This window comes from Petromyzon marinus, chromosome 16, assembly GCF_048934315.1.
Source record: "Petromyzon marinus isolate PM22_M1 ecotype Great Lakes invasive population chromosome 16, UKy_Petmar_22M1.pri1.0, whole genome shotgun sequence".
Lineage (NCBI taxonomy): Eukaryota > Metazoa > Chordata > Hyperoartia > Petromyzontiformes > Petromyzontidae > Petromyzon > Petromyzon marinus.
Window position 1 is genome coordinate 3,068,694 of NC_133682.1, and position 14,774 is coordinate 3,083,467.

Below are 14,774 nucleotides of genomic sequence, written 5' to 3' on the forward strand. Positions count from 1 at the left end.
TTTGCATTATACACTATATAGTAAATATATACGGACATACTAATGCATTTCAGAGCTTTGGATTTTGCACTCTTGTAATTCAGAATTTTAAAAGCAAGGGTTTCTAGATGCACATTTTGTGAATGTCGCTACCCATTGAGGTTGCCAGGTGGCCATGTGATGGCAGTGCAGCACACGGCCTCGTGAACTTGCCTGCTTCTCTTTTATGTGCGCACCTTGTCTGGGTACCCGCCTTTCTTAATCGTGCACAATACACGCTTTAAAAAAATAATAATCTACAATTGACCTAACATTGCAATGCAGGACCTCTCCTATTTAATCGGTTTTGAATCTCGGTGACGCTTTTCTGCTTTTTTGTGGGAGTAGTGGTGGAGTTGGGGGTTGGCAATCTGCGATATGAACCCCCGCAACCTGGGTTGATTTGGTGCAGGACAGTCCCTGTACACCATCCGGCACTGACCACTATATGATAAAGTATGGTGAAACATCCCCCATGCCTGACACAGCGTGGGAAAGCCTTTGCCCAGCAGTGGACTGATATGGCTGTAAAGTGTTATTTACATATTTTTTATTTGTATCAACATGGTAATCCTGTTCAACTCTTGAATGAGTTGTCAGAGCATCCATTCCAGTTAATGACGATTCTCATTCCCCCTGTGGCTTGTTTTTTTTAGCTTATGGGTTAACATCTTAGGAGAAAAAAAAAACAGAATTGGTCCATTCTAAGGTTAAAAGTGAAAAAAAACCTCCCAAGAAGTTTGGTAATTCTAATCAAGGACTTGAATCTATTAACTTGAGTGCCATCTGTCCAAATGTGCGCACGGATGTGTGTGCCTGTTCACAAACGTGGTGCTGAATGGAGCCAGTAACCATTGTTGGCTCCTCACTGGAAGAGTTTTATCAATGGGAAAAACTCTGCTTAAGGTGAATCTGATAACAGTAGTGCAACTTATAAAAGTTTTTGTGATTAAACGCTTTGTTTAAATTCGACATTAAGGTGTTTGTGGTGTCCTGTTGCTTTGGTGTCTTAATGAGATTAGTGCAGGTGCTTGTGGCAGCTCTGCTGTCGTTATCGGTTTAGGAGGAGATGAGTGTTCAGAGGGCTTCTTCCCTCAACCCCCCAAGCACCAACCCCTCCTCCGTCTGTTCAGGCTTTTAGGATGCCAAATGTTACCAATGACTTGGGGGCGGGGGGGGAGAAACATTTATTACGTTTTCAATTTTGTTTTTAATAATTGCGTCATTTAATTATATGAATTAATAACGTCGAGGTAATGTTCATGTGACAAAAATTTACACGTTAACAGTGGGTAGTAAAGTACTATAAACCCCCCCCCCCCCCCCCCCAAACTGTTTGAACCAGAGGTCACGGCCTCGTGCTTTGCCTCGTGCTCTCACGTGAAGGGTTGCACTACTCTGCTATTATCCAAATGCACACTTTTTGTCTTGTGATTTTGGTACCGATGGCCTACTCGATGATGATGATAAAAAAGTACTATTCAGCAGGGCATTACTATGTGGCATAGAGGAACCAAATGTCCATTTTATGATTGGTTTTATTTTAATGTTTTGCCTGTAATAAAATGTAAAAGTAATTGAATATGGCTGGATAATGTAGTAGTTAGTATGCTCACCACTGAGGCTGTTTGCGTAGGGTCAGTGGCTCTATTCTCAAAAGCCCTGACCAAGTAATACTATAGAGGATTACCAGAGCACGCCGCTCTATTAGCGTGGACCTGAATGTACGCTGCTAAATCCATTGCGATTCTCTGTGGCTTAAAATGCAAATGTTAAAATGAATTTCAACCAAATTACAAAGAATGCTCTCATCCAAATTTTACTTGCAAACGAGATATTTCGATGACTTTCCAGCTGTTTACAAAGTAAATGAGATTGAATTGCATACAGTTGACTCTTATCCCTGGGCAGATTATTCCAGTTTCAGATTATCCATGCTTGCAGAATATGTAAAGGTATAAAAGCATATTTACATTGCGTGCTGGTAGAATTGATCAGCTTTACCAAACTGATCAAGGGACACTGATTCATTGCCCACGTTGACCCCTAACATGTCAACAAGTAAACCGATTTACTTCTTTTTGAGAAGCAATAAAAACAGACTGAGGTCGGTCTTCACCCCCCTGACCCCCACCCACATGCTCCGGATAATTGACAGTTGACCTCTGAGCGGCACCCTCACGGATGGGGTTTTTAAAGCCATAACCAATCCGTGAAACTCTGGCCTTGCAAGATATTGGAATCTGGCTCTGTGGTCGAGCAGGACCAAGGTTCTTGGGTTTAATAATTTTGGCCATTTTTTTAATGTTGCATCGGTAAGCATGCACCTGTGAACGTGTAACATTTTTGCCTGCCATGTGTGCCTGGGGGGTGGTGTAGGTGTGGCTGTGCTGGAAGGGCCCATGTACGCGGTCGGAGGCCACGACGGCTGGAGCTACCTGAACACGGTGGAGCGCTGGGACCCGCAGGCTCGGCAGTGGAACTATGTGGCCAACATGTCCAACCCGCGCAGCACTGTCGGTGTGGCTGTCCTCAACGGAAAGTGCGTCGCATGGACCGTCCGCGCAATGATTGTTGGAAATTGTCGGCCGTAATTTTGGAATTTGTTTGCGTGTATCGATTTCTATTGAGAGTGTGTAACGATGCACCCTGTGGATGGATTAATATTGATTTTAAAGCTAATGATGCTTGCATCGATTACATGGTTTTTTTAAGAATAAGCGTTTCTTTATTACTATTCATTATAGAAGTGCAGCAATAATACATTGCTGTGCTTCGATACTTCATATCTATGCTCTCCAGTCTTCCCACACTACGGGCGTTTGGTCAAAAATAACCCCACTACCGGTACAGGGAGGCTGTCTTCGAGCTCTAGATTGACCAAATAGGGATTTTTGCGCGTTTTTCTTTTAGTTAATTTCACTCCTTCGTCCACATTGCAGTGAATGCTAAGACGACCGCTTGTGTTGCGATCGAAACGTCGTAGTTTGTTTTATTTTCTTTGAACCTATCTACGTAACTTTACCAAAAGACCCAAGAATACGAATGCTATAACATCTACTGCAATTATTTAAAATGGATTATCGAATCTAATTGTAACTCCTGAATTGTGAAGATTCATCGACCCCCCCCCCACCCCCTCGGGTGAATTGTTAAACATTTTTCAAAGAGTCGTGATAATTTTTTATTTATTAAGAAGCAAGTTTGCTGTTTGTTTAGAAACTTAATAGATGTGGCGGCACTGCCATGCAAGGAGAGGCTGCGTTTTAATGAAGCTCAATGCAGTGTTTATTGACGGTTGGACTTATTTGCATAATTGGCACAGGGATGAGAGGGAAAAAAATCTAGGAAATCAGATCCGCATATTATTTGCACAAGTGGTTGGTATAACACCTGGTAATGTTTGGTAGCGGTACGAAAAAAAACATTCAATTTGTTTATCTAATTAAATTTAGCAGGTGTTTTTTTTTTTGACCGGGGCACACGCTCTGCTCCCCCCATAGGCTGTACGCGGTTGGCGGCAGGGACGGTAGCTCGTGCTTGCGCTCCGTCGAGTGCTTTGACCCGCACACCAACAAATGGACGGCGTGTGCGCCCATGTGCAAGCGCCGAGGAGGCGTGGGCGTGTCTGCCTGTAATGGGTTCCTCTACGCCGTGGGAGGACACGACACGCCCGCTTCCAACCACTGCTCGCGGATATCCGACTGCGTGGAGAGGTATGTATGCATCCACCACCACCACACTTGTGCCAACTTTTTTTTTTAAACGTTCTCACATTTATGCATTTTTTTTAAAGACGGTTGTTACCTTGTGCAACAGTGGCTATGGCATGACTAATGTAGCACCGGGGGGGGGGGGGGGGGTGTAAGGGTTTGGTGGCTTTGGATGAAGACGGTACAGAAAAACATCGATGCATCGCCTCGCACGTGGGTTTTTCCAGGTGTGCGCAACTTGTTCCACGTGTACAAACTCAGAATTTACAAAAAATATTTTCATATATAGAGGACTGCAGAGCGTTGGCAGTTGCTGCTGGCAACATCGCCTGGCTGCCTTAATTCTTGTCTCTGGTTCCTCTTGCCTGTGTGTTACAAATTATAAAGTATGATCTGCATGACTGATGCTGTATGGAACAAAAAAATCGTCTCTTGTCCAGGCCATTATCTTGTACCATCCTGATCTGAATATTTAAGCGTGCCCTCCTGGAGGAAAGGTTATTTGTATAAAAGTAATAGTTTTACTTCCCTGAACCTGCTGAAAGGAATTAACAATTGATGCAAATGTATTTCAGCTACTTAAAAAAAAAGGTCGAGGGGTTTGCAGGGTTGTTACTACATTGTGAGTAGCAGAAGTCATTCCAGCAATCCGTTTTACTGTTTTTTTTGCTCCCACATCTACACTTCCCCTTCATCAACCTTCTCTGTAAGCAGGTAAAATATGGCCAAATGACCCATACCGCATGGGAAGGGGCCCTCTTCCAGCAGTAGATTGAGAACTGCTGTACATCGAAAAAGTAAATTGTTTGGAATTTTAGGAAAAATATTAAAGATTGCAATGCTATCCTGGTGCAATGTTTAGCAAACGGGACTTGCAATTCAGATGTTGCCAGCTTTATTTTATCTCCCGGTGCGGCAGTTCAAATGGAAGTTATTGAATCCGCACCTCGGCATACATAGCAGTAAATATAGATGCACTACGGTTAGTCGATTTAGTGAGGGTAAAGTGTGGGCACTCCTATATCTTTTTAAGACCTCTGGTCAGTGTAGCGGAGTAAGCCAAAATATCCTGGAAGGGGCTTTCTCGTGTGCAGGCCCTTATGCCAACATTGCTACGCGTATGCAATTTGAAAGGCTGTATATAACTTACGTTTTTTTTCACAAATTGTCCATTGCAAATCTTTACACTCGCTCGTCTCCCTATCCATCTTGTGGCCCGTGAACTTGCTCGACCCAGGTTCGACCCCAAGACGGACGCGTGGACGGCCGTGGCGCCCCTGAGTGTGTCGCGCGATGCGGTTGGCGTGGGCCTCCTTGGGGACCGTCTGTACGCCGTCGGCGGTTACGACGGGCAGACCTACCTCAACACGGTGGAGGCGTATGACCCCGTGGCCAATGAATGGACACAGGTGTGCAATGTGGGCTCGTTTCCCCTGGCCCCCCCACCCCCCCCCCCCCCACAATGAGTCATGCGCTAATTTCTGTAGTTGTGTGCATGTGCCTCCATTTGCTCTAATTATCCGGATTATAAAACGCCAGGTGTTGATGACGCTTGTGAATACCGGACACCCCTATCTTGTGCCACCCAGAGTCCAAAAAGTTTCATCAATTTGGTCACACATGAACATCTACTGGAATAATATAATGCATCCTTAACGTGTGTTTTTTATAATGTCTAGAATATGGTTTGTTGGGATGGAGGAGGCAGTAGTGGTTCACACACTGCACTATAAACCTGTCCAGCAAAGTTCAGTTCCCAGTAAGATATTTTAATCTGCAGTGGGTATAGTTGCCACCACCTGAGGTACAAAGAACAGCTCACGATACCCAAAGAGGTGTAAGAACTACATCTAAATGCATCGTCTTCGATGTTATATTGCTACGCAACTGGTAGAAGCCGGAAGGCACTTTTAATGTCCCATGAAGAATTCCCCAGGACAGCTGCCTCAACAAAGAGGACAATCCTTGGAAAACCACGACTGGTGGCAACTCTAGTGACAAATGTGGTATCTGACCCAGTCCTGGGCAGCCTCTCCGACAGACCACCGTGTGGAGAGGGGGAGGGGACCTTCGGCAAAAGAATTACCAAAAGGGGGGGGGGGACTGTACATGCGTTTGCGGGCCATTTCCATTATATCACTCGCACATTTAGGACACTTTTTTTAATTGTGTAGGTAATCGATTAATGTAATCGTTAAATGACTTTCTACTTGCGTGTGGTTGGTCAACCAATTGGCTATACAGTTTTATGCCAACCAAGTAGGTACATTACTCAAATGCTCAATACTAGTGTCATATAAACTCAAACGATTTTATTCATGCTGGGATGGGGATGGTGGGTTTAGTTTAGTGCGTTTTTTTTTTTAAATCGCCCAACTCCCACCTGGTCAATTTAGCCTTGAAATAAGTACCTGGTACAGTGTGTAAACATCGCCACTTGGGAGACAAAGGCGGCTGGGTGTGGTGCTGACCACCCAAACCTTGTTCCATGCCGGCCTTCATAGGCGTTCACAAACAGCACCTGCCCCAAGTCTGTTAAGGCTACACAGGGGCATCTTTGTCATGTGTTAAACTATCTCCTTATTCCATAATATTTATTTCCAAACTTTTTTTTTTGACCAGAGGTTGCCAGAGTCGTGCACTTGTGTATTTTGCAAGCACGCTTACGATTTGCTCACGATTTACTGCGTGTGTGCGTGTGCAGGTGGCTCCACTGTGTCTCGGCCGTGCCGGTGCATGTGTGGTCACGGTCAGAGTGATCTGACGAGGCCATCGGCGAATGGGTGTCTCTCTGTGCGGATGGGGAAGGGGGAGGAGACATCCACAAGCTCTGGAGTGGCTAATGCCTCAAGTTTTTTTTTTTTTTTACAATTGAAATGGCTCCGTCGATTTCAATTCATTACCCATTGTGCTGTGCACGTTTGCTCTTTCTCTCTCTTTTTTGTAATTGTATGACGTGTGCATGGGGTGGACAAAACTCTTGTGAAAATACACACATGCTTCCCCCCCCCCCCCCCCCTCCAATTTCTGCTTTATGTCGACCGAATAGCTGGTGCTTGGGGCTTGGTCACCTATGCCTTGTGCGGAATCTGGTGATGATTCTGAGAAATGAAATACTCGCTAAGCCCTGCTACTGACAGAAAGCCACCGTCTGTTTGCAGATATGGCTATGTCAAACCATTGGATTTGCTTTTTTCCGTGCGCGTGTGTTTGCAGTATATATAGATTCAAAGCTTTGAATCGGGTGTTATATCCTGCCTGCCGTCGTTGCTGGATTCAGTGTATCGGTGCTGTAACCCTTACGGGGGTCACATTTTCGTCTACTCGCGTGCTACGTACATCACAAATCTTGCATCAGTATGCCAGCGACGCGTGACATTTATGCTTTTGTGCACACGCCAGCATGTCCATTTTAAAAATTGGTCTGGTCAGGAACTATAAAGATCAGTCACCACCTTTGGCAGTGGTTATTACTTGAGCATTGTTAATTTTTAACCCACGTGTCGTGTTTTTTTGTTTTTCCTGATGCAGGAAAAAAACGATTGCAATTCCTTCACCAGCAAGCATGTCTGCTGCGTCCAATAAGCATGCGCCGAACTCTAACCTTTTTCTGTAAAATTTTCCCCTCTGCCTTTTGCATTGTGCGCAAATCGTGCTTCTCGGCTGCGAGTTACCAAAACCATACACACCGCCCTAACTGGCGGGTCGCGCTATAGCATGCAGCTAATTGTGGCGATCATTGAGCATTCTTCACAGCCATGTTTCCACGGTGGAAATGCTCATCACTTTGACCGTGATCAAGCATTTTGTCACAAGATTGGCTGTGGTTCACGATCGCACCATGAGTCGAAAGCAAGTCCATCGGGCATGCCTGTTCTTGCAGTCCCAGGCTGCAAAGCTTTGGTTTATTACTGCTTCAAAAACCTAACGGTGGCAATTGAAAATGTGCATTTAAAGCAAAACTGCAATTTCTGACATGTGAAGTTCTAATGACTTGGCAATGGCTCCTGGAATTCACACAGGACCACTTTTTATGCTGAAGTAACGCCAATGCACGCCTTGTATAATTTTACTCTGCTACACAAACTGGATAAGCACATCACTTTAACAGTGTTTAGTCACAAAACGGTGTTTACTATTGTTACAACTACATTGAGCACAGATTGCTTAAATTATATCTCTTTATGTATTCACCTTTAACCAAACCAAGCTCGGTGATGAATGCAGTACTGTAGAAATGTTTTTGGTATATTTCATTGTACTTGGTGGAGTGTTTTGACCGGGCCTTTGTTACCATGGAGTGAATCCAAATGCACACGTTGAAAAGCACACAAGGATAATATGAATGTGGCTTCTTACTGCGTGTTTTGTCTCAACACCATGGGGAGTCCAAAACCAGATCCGAACATTGAGAAACAGTGTAGTTTGTTACTTCATTTTTCAAAATTTTACTCAATATTGCACCACTAATACCTTTTTTTACAGCAGCTAACATTTGCATATAATCTCGTAATTGCAATTCCATTTGTCGAATATATTTTATTATTGTATGGAAGAGAAATAGGATGTCCGTTAGTTAGATGTATTAGTGGGTCTGCACAGTGATTTGGGTCCAGAACTTTTCATGTGAAAGAAGAGTTTTTGTGCATCACGACTTGTCCATATCTGCAGTTATTCAAATAATTTTGGCAAATTTTCCATGCTAGGCCCGCAGAAGAGTAAAAACCCAGCCATCTGGCAAGACTGTACAGAAATTTCGAAAATAATTTGAGGCACCCAATTAAGTGACGAGCACTATGTTTTATGAGGCCAAGGCAGTTGAAGTCTATTATAATTACCATACTTCTGCAAGCCGCCGCCGCCCCCCCCCCTAGTGTAGTTATCTAATGAAATGGATTCCGTATATCCCCCTGTTATTGCACCTTTTTGCATTTTGTTTAGACGACACCAACTGCGACCGGATTACTGACATGCAGCTTGCTGGCCGCCTCTCCCCTTTAATGTAATTCATAGTAAAACCGAAATGACCAATATCTGGCCTTTGCTCCACAGGGCATAAAGGTGCAGTTACACCAATTCCACTGCATCATAAAAAAGTGACATCTAGAGAAGAAAGTGACCCTGTAGAATTTGATTTGCTTATTAATAGGCCTACCCCAGTAGGATTTGATTTGAGATTTCACAGGGTCACTTTTCACATTACAACTCTATTTCTCAGTAGAATTAGGTTTTGGATGGTCTTGATTTCGGCTGCATCTGGAAGTCAAGGGCAGCTCCTGCACCTTTGTCCCACGTGGTGAGGTCGGTGACGCGGGCCTATTAGCATTTGACCAAAACCATTGCTCGTTTCGAATTCTTTGCCGACTGCAAGTCTTATGAAGTGGTAGTGTACATTTCGTTTGTTATTTTAAACATTCCGAGGGCTTTTGACTTAGACATCTGGCAGAACGATTCCAAACTTGCACAAAAGCTTTGGTTTAAATGCAAACCGTCCAATATTTGAAGCCATGTGATGGAGCTGTTTAATATATGCCTAATCAAGCAATAATAAGTTCAGACTCTATTGTGGATCAGTGGCTTGTGGAATTGCTTTCCATCGGTGAGCTTTAGTTGGTCAGAGCTGTCTGTCAAGGCCAGGGATCTGAAGCCATGGCAAAGAGTACTTTACTCCTGACGCAATCTAAGGCAAAAGATTGATGCACAATTATGACCAAGCTCAAATTGACTCCCGTGACCTAAGGTGGTACACCAAACTTAACCCTGTCCCACATGAGATTACCGTATTGAGAGGACTCCTATCATATAACTTTAAATGCACGACATAGCACAATAGCCATCTGCTTGTGCAGGTAAGGCTGTTGGTAATGTATAAATGCCTCAACAATATTACTGCATATTTGTTTACCTTCATTTTTAATTGGTGTGAACAGAAGGACTGAAGCATCTAAGGCTGTTCTAGATTTGAAGCTTTCGTGACTGCAATGATCCATACTCTTTGGTTCTATTCGGTTAAGTCACATAGGTGACTTTACCGAATAGAACCAAAGAGTGCATCTAAGGCTGGTACACTCTTTTTCTTTATCCCCAAATCTTTAGCTTCACGATAAATATAATTGGCACACGCATCACCTTAGTATGATCTGAGATCTGGTCTCTCAAGAGATGTTCATTCTGTGGGTTTCTTAATTGTTTCGGTGGGTATTAAAAGGGACTTATTCAACTGTGGTCTTGCCTGCACTTGCAAACTTTGGATTGTGACAACATAGACAAATTAGGTCATTTAGCTCCCGCTAGGTTGCTTTGGAGGGGGTTTGCCAAGTGGGCAATGTGAAATGCATTGAATGGTGATTGCCAACATTTTTTATATGCCACATGACACATTATCTTGTAGGATTTTTATTTCAATTATTCAAAACTCTAGTATAATTTAAAAGTTGTTCTTAGTAAAAAACAATATAAGAATTTTAATAAAACTTGAATGATGGAAATTGCAAATGCATAATGAATTGCACTTGAGAAAATTGCAGGACTCAATAGGTCTGATTCTCAAAATGCTTTTGTTAGAAAGCAATTTCTTAGGCACGGTGCTGCAGTGTAAAACAAAGTACCCGGTGTTATCAGACAAACGGGACAAGTAAGAAAATGTAGGGCTGACGTTAGTTTAACTTGCAAACTGGCCAGTGGTTAAATCTTGACTTAAAGCTTTTGACTGCAGGAATTCATTCTTTGGGTCTTTCGGCAAAGTAACATAGCTAGGTTCAAAGACGTTTCGACCACAACACAAGCGCTTGTTGCGATCGAAACGACGTAGTTATTTTCTTGCAACCTATCTACGTGACTTTACCGAAAGACCCAAAGACTATGGCCAGTGCTTGTTTTTGAAATCCTGTTAAAAGCTCATTGTCTCAAACCCTACATGCTGAATGGTTTTTATGTAAATACACTGGTCATTGAAAATGTTAAGTCCTTCCACCTGAATTTCGATTTAAAGCTTTCGTGACTGCAGTGATTCATATTCTTGGTTCTTTCGGTAAAGTCACGTAGAAGGGAAACAATAAAATAATACAAATATAAAACAATAAAATTCTCACGACGTTTCGACTGCAACACAAGCAGTCATCAGGTGTGAAAACACCTGATGACTGCTTGTGTTGCAGTCGTGAGAATTGTATTTTTATATATTTTATTGTTTCCCTTCAATGTGACTTTACCGAAAGAACCAAGAATATCCTTCCACCTGGTCCATTTACTTCGTGGCTTATGGACAATTGCACATGCAATTTCTTTCCAAACTCTTCACGGAAATCCCATTTTTTTCAGAGGTTTATTTTTAAGAAAGCAATATCTGGTAATGCTAAGTGTCTATGGAACTGTACCAATCGGGAGTTTTGTCTTCTGTGAATGAACTTCTGACGGCCTGGTAGTAACGGTGCACTTAAGGTGCTGAGAGGCTGCGATCGTTTAAAAAGCTGCTGGTGTCGTTTAGCCGTTATGGGGCTTTACGCAGCTTCTCCCTGCAGCATGGTCCAATTGCAGGGTAGCAATGCTGACAGACACTTGCCTCGCTGACGATGTTCTTCCTTTGCAGCCACCATGTGAACCAGGCAGGTGAAATTATGGATAAACGACACGGATTGTAGAGCCAATGGCAGTCTCTTGAGAGAGCAATTCTGAATTTGCCTTTTTTACAGGAAAGTACAGTTGGTGAAGAGATTGGGGGGGGGGACACCACGTTGGCATTGTTGGTGTCCGTATGTAGCTCACAATGTTGGTGTGCGTCGTGATCAGGAAGCGTGCTCGTTGGCCTGATCATTCGTCTCTGTTTAGTTTAAATACTGTGTACTGAGAGCACGATATTCGCTTCATGGAGGGGAGTGAGCAAAGCTGGTCTTTAACGCTCGGAAATGAGGATTAACCCAGGTTCATTATTGATCGAGAGCCATGACTCTGGATGTCAGTTTGTGGACCAAAATAATCTCCGGTTCAGAATTAGCATTTTCCACATTACGATTGTAGTGGTTCCGCGCAGGATAATTATTGAGCAAGCAAAGCACGGAGTTTGCATTCGTGTTTGCCAATGCTTGGGCTTAACGTTGTTACTGTGTCCCTAATTTTGGTGTGCAGTTTAACTGCATGTCCAAATGGCACATTACCAGTCCCTTGCATGGGCCTCAACCACAGGGCTATTACAGAATCGTTTGATATCGTGCTGACTTTCAATTCTGGGAAATTGGACCAGTACGCATCTACAACAGCCAAATTGAGGCGATTATCCTTCAGATGAACGAGACTCTTTTTTTTTGCCCACCTCATGGACTTGTGTGCAAAATCTGATGGTTAGTAATAGTATCGTTCGGTGTCCCTCTCGTCTAGGGGGCTTGGCAGGTTTTCGGGATATTGTGTATTTTTTGTTTAATTTTATAAAAGTAACACAGAAGGGCACCCTGCGGGGGCAGTTTTTTTTCCAGGGTCGTAAATCTTGCCGTTTTCAGAACATTCATTGCCTTGCTTAGCAGTTTGTAGACCTATTTATATTCTGCAGTAAAAACGGTGAAAAGGAAGGAAAATACAATATCGCATGCTGCAAACTATTCATTGCACTCCATTTGTAAAATAAGCACGTATACGGGCATACCGCATGTTTAATTTAACAAAAGAATTGTATATATTCGATTTAACGCTGGCTTTAGGATATTAACATTTGATGATGGGAGACCTGCCAAGGTCTGTCACGGTGTGTTCCACGAGTCGTGGGCTTGACAGCCAGGGATGATCTCTGAATGATACAGTATTCGGCGATGTCATTCCAAATTGAGGGAAGGGCAAATGTATGTTCATTAAACAAAATACATGTTTACAAGGTAGACTTATTTTAAAGGCTTCTATCCTTTTTTTAATCTCTGTTCGGAAACTTCGCCCAAAAATGGTTACAAAATGCACTTGTGATTTTTTTAAAGGTATATCGAATTGCACAAATTGACTGCATTAGCCATTACAAAAAAAATATTTTTAAAGCAAAAGACATCACCACCCTTAAAAGCTATTAATCTTGTGGAAAATAATTGTTCACGACGGTAAGACAAATCGCCTATAGTGCAGTCGCCTGACTGCTCGTTTTATTTGCCGCTAGGTTTAAATTATATGTGGGCGTTTCGCCAGATGCAGTACAAGCTGCGTTTGTATTTATGTATTTGTATGTTCTTAGGTGCTCCGTGTGATGCGAACGAAACGCTTGCTTTTTAAAATCATGTTTACAGGATGCCCTTTCTAGCCTTCTTCCACGAGACACTTGGCCACGTGTAAGAATGGCCCTCTCCCCCTTGATCAGTTTTCTCACTTTGTTCCTCTGTTATGCCCTTGTGGAGTTCAACTGATGGGCCCACACAGCTCACGAAGGTCCTTTTTTTGGGATGGCCCACAAGCTCTGCCTTTTTTCCAAGAAGTGAGATGAGTCGGGAGGGAAACAAAGATGTATAACACCTGGAGACGAGAGGTCCAGATTAACAGTCACGTGCACAGATTATGATGCCGCACTGGCATGTGACGTCGTGGTCTGCCACATGCCAATTTCATTTGGTGGCCTGCCGGAAAAGAATGAACTCTGCTGTATTGCATCTGACTTGAGTGACGCCTGTTTCTAGCCATGTGGTTTTTTTTGGTCTTTATAGTAATGACTGTTTTCCCACCCCAACTCGTCTCTGATGTTTTAAGCCTCCTTGTATCTAACAATGTTTATCGATACCTTTTTGGTATTTTTAAATGGCTTTTTACAACCAAATTTAAATGTGCAGCTCTGCTCAAGCGACCTAGGATTTGATATTGTTCTGTAACTTGATATTGTACCGTCAGGCAATGGAAGCAACCCATTTTGAAGGCATTTGTTTTTTTTGCACGAAAATGCTTCCTGGCAAGTAGGTGAAAAATCCATTGCGTGGGAATTCAGTGGTTGGGGAATGTGGCAGTTTTTTTTTCTTGTCCGATGCGATTGTACAGCTCTTGCCGCGCTCTTGGGGGGGGGGGGGGGGGTGTGAACACAATCCATATTTCGCTTTATTAGAAAAGCGACGGTAATAAACTGGAGCACTTGCCCAAACAACACGCATCGGCAATGTTCCGTGGCTTTTGTTTGGTATGGAAAGCTGCTCCTTAAACTGGTGCACCGACTCAGCCACGAAGAATCGCCGTGGGTGGGGGGTGGGGGGTGCACCCTTTGCGTTGCAAATCCCGCACTGAGCCGCTGTTGCTGCCGTTTGAGCATAAACAGCGCACACAGGCGGAGTAAATTATGCTCCACAATCGCCTATCCCAGTCAGACCGCACTTCATGGGAGGATACCGTCACCCCAGAGTTAGCTTCGTGAAGCGATGGATTTAAATGCAGTATTTTTTTCGCCGTCTTTTTTGTTAATAAAGTTGTGGCGCGTGTAATGCTTTGTTTATATTGTTGTATTGTCTTGAATATCTAAAATAAAAATAAAAATCTGCTTTCAGAGGTTGCCGCGTAAGACTTTGGTTTGTGTAAAATGAAGGCTGGTGCTTACCCGCTTTTTATACGAAGCAAAAATGCGCGTAATTGTCTCGAGGATTGAAAGAAGCTAGTACAGTAATTAAAGCAATCAACACCAGTGTTAAACAAGAGACGAGGTAGAGTGTGGTGTGACAGGCTCCGGGCGTATGCATGTGCTCTACATCTAAGATCTGCAGGGAAGATGGTGAAACAACTGGTTTCACTCGGTGTAATGTGACGCTTGCTTCCATGTACCAGCGTGTGTTCTGTAGAGCATGAAGTCTTTGAATAATTGGTGTCATGCCTGACCTGGAAGAGTCTGTGGGGGCTGACGTCCGCCCCGCCGCCCTCGTTGGGCAGGTGGAGCGCAACGTTTGCCCCCTCCACTCCCTCCTCCACTCCTTCCTCCACCACGCCGTTCAGCTCCTGGACGGGCCCCCGCCGATCGGGTGATCTCCCCCGCGCCAGCGCCCTCTCTGAGGGACATGGCTGATTTTGGCTGGCTCACCACCGCCTGGGGTTATCCCGCACACGCCC

At 43.7% G+C, this 14,774-nt stretch overlaps 1 protein-coding gene across 6 annotated transcripts in view; it reads left to right on the forward strand.

The window, feature by feature from the left end:
• Nucleotides 1-14,223, forward strand: part of LOC116942966 (kelch-like protein 5) — a 77,531-nt gene extending 63,308 nt beyond the window's left edge. For all 6 annotated transcript variants that reach the window (XM_076067426.1, XM_032955495.2, XM_032955498.2 and 3 more), the window contains 4 exons: nt 2,398-2,560; nt 3,522-3,734; nt 4,969-5,140; nt 6,436-14,223. In XM_076067426.1, coding sequence (XP_075923541.1) covers nt 2,398-2,560; nt 3,522-3,734; nt 4,969-5,140; nt 6,436-6,495 — 608 coding nt within the window. In that variant the 3' untranslated portion in view covers nt 6,496-14,223. The remainder of the gene's footprint in view (nt 1-2,397; nt 2,561-3,521; nt 3,735-4,968; nt 5,141-6,435) is intronic.
• Nucleotides 14,224-14,774: the final 551 nt, after the last annotated feature.